Here is a 6,166-nt window from a genome sequence, read left to right on the forward strand (position 1 = left end):
CCGTTTCCCAACCCATCTCCCGCCGGCGGGAAAGGTACGGCCATTCCGGTGCCCGGAGCAATGTAACCATAGTTTGGGTGAGGTGGGTAAGGTAGGATTGGACCGGTAGGCAAAGTGAGATCGAAGTTTAATCCGTTCGGTATGCAGGATGGATGTGTTGGGTTGGGGTGAATTCTTCTGTCCGCCGTCGACATCCTTGAGCCCATGATCGTGATTATCGGCTCGTCAGTTCTAACTCCATGGGGGTTCTCCGCCTTGGAGAGGTTGATGTGTTTGGAAACGGCGGCATCTGATGAAAAAAGATTGTCGTTCAGGTCGAAGTGTTTGTGAGGTGGTTGTTTGCGCGATGATGACGATGCTGGAGAAGAGGTTTGGCCACTGCTTACGAAATAAGGCTTTACGAGCAGTGAGTGAGATGGTGTTGCTTGATCTTCTCCATTATTGTTAAGGTCGAGTTTTATCCTCTCCGGCTTCAGCGAACTGACTTCGGACGATGAGTTCCACGAAGGTATACCAGAAGAAACAGGTACTGCGATAGTGTCCAATGGTAAATAATTCCCAGAGTCTGTAACATTTAAATCAAATTCTATCAAATTTGGTTTATATTTTGAGCCTGATTCGGACTTTTCACCATCAGAAGTTCTTCGAGGAGATGCGGGGCGGAAAGCACTCGTAGCAGCGGAACCTCTCCAACCCAATCCGCCTTCTAAACATAGCGGAGTGATCAGAAACGAAGGAGCTCCTTTGGAAGCAGAAACAGCTATTGGTGCAGACAAGTTCATTAGAATACTTGGGTTAATAGGATCTACTGCACAATCAATATCTTCAGTACAGGCATCCTCATTTAAATCAAAATCAAATTTTCTCATTTCAGTTCTAGCTCTAGAATCCTGAATAACAGCTGCTTCATTTTGAAATTCTGGGCTTTGGTCCTGTTTTGAAGGATCTGTAGCTGTTTCTACAACCATGCGATCATCATTCTTAGGAGGAGAAGTGACATCACAATCATCTTTAATAGGACTTGCATTGTTGATAACCTCATTTGAGCTGGACTCAGAAGAAGAGCTACATAACTCCTCTCTGTAATCAACAACCTCTCGTTCAACTTCAATTGCTACTAGACGAGCAATTTCCAATGCATCCATCTCTCCCGATTCAGCTTCTGAATCAGAACTTTTCTCCATTTCTCGAATTACCTGATCATTTGAAGTTTTAGAAGGTTCCTCGTAGATAAATGTATCGACTCCTTCACATGTCCTCGAAGGGTCCTCATTACAGGGGTCGCTATCGCCACTATTTTCTGCATCACCACTATTTTCTGTAGCTTCTCTTTTCCAGGAGCTTGAATCATGTTCGCCTGATTTGACACCCATTGTCTTTAAATATTCGGTCCACACCCCATCCACACTAGCACACCTATGAATGACCTCCTTACCATCTGATCGATCCAGATTTCCTTTGTTGAGTGTTAGTGTGCACGATGCGCTTCGAACAACTTTAGGATTCGCTCTAACCTCCCATGAGTCACTTTTTCGCTCGTTCACCTCTGCCATCACATCATCCCGAACTGAAATGTTGCACGGATCATCATCTTTGACATGAATCTTAGGAGATGAAGTTGTAGGGGGAAATGCTATTTCTGATTTAGGAATAAAATTTCCTTCTTCAACAGCATAATTCTCTTGGCCGGCATCAGATACATCATTTTTGGCAGAAGCAATCACTGGCAAGGTTTGGTTCGTTGTTGAATATTTTCGATCATCAACATCCCCTAACTGAAAATCATTGTCGCTCATTACTGACAGGTTTTGTATTAGACTGGAATCTACTTCATGACTTTCCTCGTCAGTTGTTTGACGAGAAGATTTGTCAACAACTTCATCGACGGCGTGTTTGAACTCGACGGAGGGTGTACAACTATCAACATGACATGAACCATTTTTCTCCATTTCTTGGCATTCGTTATCATTATTCCACTTATCAAACAACATTCGCGCTCTTTCATTTATATTTGCATTTTTGTGGCCCAAAAGCTTCTCCACCGTTGCAAATATTCCGGATGAACTCAACTTTTCAGGGTTTGTAGGGAGCTTCTCGAGTGATTCTATTAAAGTGTTAATCAATTCCTCGCCGTCAACAATATCTATGCTGCATTTAACAGCTTCCTGCAGCCAATGATTTAGAAAGCCTAACCCATTTAAATGAACAAAGAGAGAAAGGCATTCCCTACTTTTCGTGCAAGCGAGGGTGCTGGCAACAGTAGACCATTGCCTCGCCGCGTCTCCTACATTATTCGTAACACAATTCCATTTTTGCATCACGCATATAAGCTCTTCGACTCTTCCACAAGTTGTGAGACCATTTTTCATTTCGGTGAGGGTGAAGAAATCTTCCAAGGTCATATTTGCAAAACACAGGATAATAAACTCTTGCACCTATGTCATGCTTGCAATATAGGTGTGCCGTCTCTATCTGTTCCAGGGAAGTGCAGCTTAAAGAGCTGTAATGAAGTAAATATAGCAATTTTCTGCAATGTGCAACAGAATTGACCATCCAATCAATCATATTTATCAAACTAACAATAATAAAAAGAAGCAATGTAACAAAAGAATGAAGATTTAAAATAAATAGCAATATAAATGAAGATGCAATTAAACATCACAAAGCATTCTCTGCAGAAAAAGAAAAATAAATCGTGATGATTATACAAAATAATGACATTCTAACATTTCCTTCACTACTAAAAAAAAAGTTCTTTTCTTTGTTTAAAATATCGCTCAACAGATTCTGAAAGACACACAATTGGATAGAGCTAGAGCCAACCATTGGCCCACAGGGATGACCATAATGGGCTTAATTGGACTCTATTAACGGGCATGCGTGACTCATTCATTTAAAAGGGCTTCAATAACTAGCCAACAAATTTAAGCCAGCACTTCGAATTAAAAAAACTAGCTAAGTTCATACATTCAAATTAATAATAGCATAAATAAAAAAGACAATATTTCAAATTGATGAATCTCAAAATATGAGAAACATGATAAAAAAATATTTAAAGCTATATGCTTAGTTGCTAATTTGAGAGGACTGTAATGATCGGATGCCGAAATTAGATTTAGAAGATAGTAACGTTAAACATAGCATGCAATAAATGTTTAAATAAATTTAAAGAGAAAAAGTAGAAAATAAAATAACATGACGATGAATATATTACAGAATAACAAGATATGATCGATTGATTATAAAAATTAAACCAAAATAGTCAGATAAAGGATAAGAATTAATCAAGTTAAATTCAAGCTTTTAAATGCGTATAAACACAATACCATCTAGGGGTGTAAACGAGTAGAGTCTAGCTCGAGCAACCCTTGGCTTAAGCTTGAGCTTAATTAATTTAATCGAGTTCGAGCACGAGTCACCCTCAGCTTGAGCTTGAGCTTGAGCTTAATTAACTTAATCGAGTTTGAGCTCGAGCTTAATTCGACGAATTCGAGCCGGCTTGTTTAGCATGGAAGAGAAAAAAAATATTAATTTAAGCTACAGTTATAATTAAATAACAAATAGAATAACCATTTATAAGATAACTAATAAAAAATTATTTGATATAAAAAAATTAATTTTAAACATTTTTAATCATTTAAATAAACTTTTTGGAATTTTAATATATTTTTTATTAACCATTTTTTAAACAAACCGGCTCACTAGTGATATTTCAGGAGAGTCAAAAGCCTAATTGACCTCCCGTATAAGTAAAATTCGAGGCCTACCCCTGCTCACTTACGCCCCTAATACTGTCATCACCTCACTCGTTGATTTCAAGTAAGACCATATAAATGAATAAATAAATAAATATCCAATTATTGCATGAACTGTTCAAAAATCAAAAGCTACACAAATTATAAGAAAAAAAAAACATAAAAAATTTGAAAATCAAGGAGTTTACACAACGGAAAATCTGTCACCATAACATTCCTTGGTTTTGCCATAAAATCTGCTACAATAATTAATATGAAGAGCTATGGCGTTTTTCATTGCTAGAAGCAATGAAGGCGGTACTGCATATTTCAACTTTGTCCTAATGGCATCAGCAATGATGGTTTACCACAACTATGAGGAGACGGTAAAATTCGATGAATCAGAGAACACATTTGGCCTGAAGGTGATAAAAAAGGGTTTTCAGATGTGGCTTTCTATTCAGCGAGGAGGATGAAACCCCATAGTTTAGCGAAGAAACTTTGATCCCTTACAGGGATCTATAGAGAGAGATCAAATAATTGGTAAGTCTAAGTAGTGCCCTGTGTTAGATATCAGTTAAAATGATGTTCTCCCATAGCTAAAAAGGGCAGAAGTTTTTGGAACATCCTCAGAATTTGAAGTTTAACCAAATCGACTAGAATGCTAAAGCCATCCTCAGCTTGAGCATGATTAATTTTATCAAGTTCGAAGCTCGGGCTAGCTCACAAGAAGGCTTATTTATTATAAGAAAGATAAAATAATATTAATTTAAAGTAGAGTTATAATAAAATGATAAATAGAATGAGCAATTAAGAGAGAAATAATAAGAAATCACTTACTATAAAATAAAAAATATTATCTTTTAAATATTTTTAATACTTTAAAGATAAATTCTTCAAATTTAATATATTTTAATTATATTTTACATTAATATTTTTTTAAACGGCTCGATCACGAGCTAATCAGTCGAGTCAAGGCTAGCTTAAGCTTGGTTTAATAGCTCATTGAGCTCAGTTCACGAGCCACTTATCAAGTTGAGCTCGAGCCGGCTCATGAGTTGACTTGACTCATGCACCTATTCAGATTCCTCTAGGTTTGCCACAATAAGCTTTAATATACATGTATTACATCCCCTTATTGTTTTTTTTTTTGGGTTGGCCAAACCTGAATAATATTTGACTTATTTAAAATCAAGCCACAACACTATCAAACCAGCACATTTGGCGGTCCTGATTAATGATATACTGAAACAGAAATTAAACAACAAAAATAGCTTTAAGAACCATCTTTATCACCCAGCCCGATCACTCGTAACATAAACTTCAAACATCCATTATCAGGACCGGGAGTTTTTCTTCTCTAACCAAATTATTTCAAAATGGGGAATAAGTTTATATTTACATGTATCCCAAGCAATTCTTATTTACATATTCAACATCTAGACAATTATATTTACATGCAAACCACTCAAGGCTTTAACATTATATCAAAAATACTACCATCACTGTCTTTTTCAAAGTGAAATACACCTTTCCATGCAATAAGTTTATGGTACCACAGTGTTACAAGTAAAAACCAAACTTTGGGTGTTAGATATGTAAATATAAGAATTGTGAAGTGTGTGTAAATTCCCCTATTTTAATCATGTGCATCATAAATTTCAATCATCCATTATATTTTAAAAGATTATCTTCATACATCTCTTCGTAAAATCTACAAAGAAACATAATCATCATTGTCAACAATGATTTTCACTCTTAATTAAATTACAGTCACAAATCAAAAAAAGATGAACTTAGAAGTGCATAAATTTATAAATGAGTATATTAGCCTTACTAACAAGAACCAAAGCATTGGATAGCTCATGCATTTCCTCATCACTGCAACAGTAACATCAGACCATCATCATCGCCTTCATCATTTTTGTTCACTTCCCGCGCCAAAAGATCTACCTTAACTTAAAGACAACAATGATTGACCTTAAAGGAAACAAACTACAACCACACCAGCAACAAAGCTATAGCTTGACATATACTAGAATGCCCATATAGAAGCTCTACCAATCTATACAAATTTTTTTTAAAAAAAACGAATTTGAACAACTAATGATTCATGAGGTTAAATTAAACTGAATCGAGAAAATCAAATTAGAACCAACATGGTCCTTGTGTAGGTAAAGCTAGTTGGATCAATGTGGTAGCAACAGACCCAAGGAAGTTAGTTTAAAAAGGATTTAAATAACTATATTGCCAGAACTCAAGCAAAATAAGGAGATATCTAGTAACGAATTTAAGTGCTTTAGTAAAACAAGTAAATCCGGATTCACTAAACCTTGCCGACAACAGATTTACTAATCATGAATTTAAGACAAAACTGAGAAGAAAACTAAGAAGAAACCAAATTTATGGAATTCAAGATTTAAAAGTGTCAT

The 6,166-nt window shown here is 36.0% G+C and overlaps 1 protein-coding gene across 1 annotated transcript in view; it reads right to left on the reverse strand.

Annotated features, from left to right (window-relative positions):
• LOC110027119 overlaps window positions 1–2,402 on the reverse strand; it is a 3,117-nt gene extending 715 nt beyond the window's left edge. The window contains exon 1 of the mRNA XM_020728415.1: window positions 13–2,402. Coding sequence (XP_020584074.1) covers window positions 13–2,402 — 2,390 coding nt within the window. The remainder of the gene's footprint in view (window positions 1–12) is intronic.
• Window positions 2,403–6,166: the final 3,764 nt, after the last annotated feature.

This window comes from Phalaenopsis equestris, unplaced genomic scaffold, assembly GCF_001263595.1.
Source record: "Phalaenopsis equestris unplaced genomic scaffold, ASM126359v1 Scaffold000414, whole genome shotgun sequence".
NCBI lineage: Eukaryota > Viridiplantae > Streptophyta > Magnoliopsida > Asparagales > Orchidaceae > Phalaenopsis > Phalaenopsis equestris.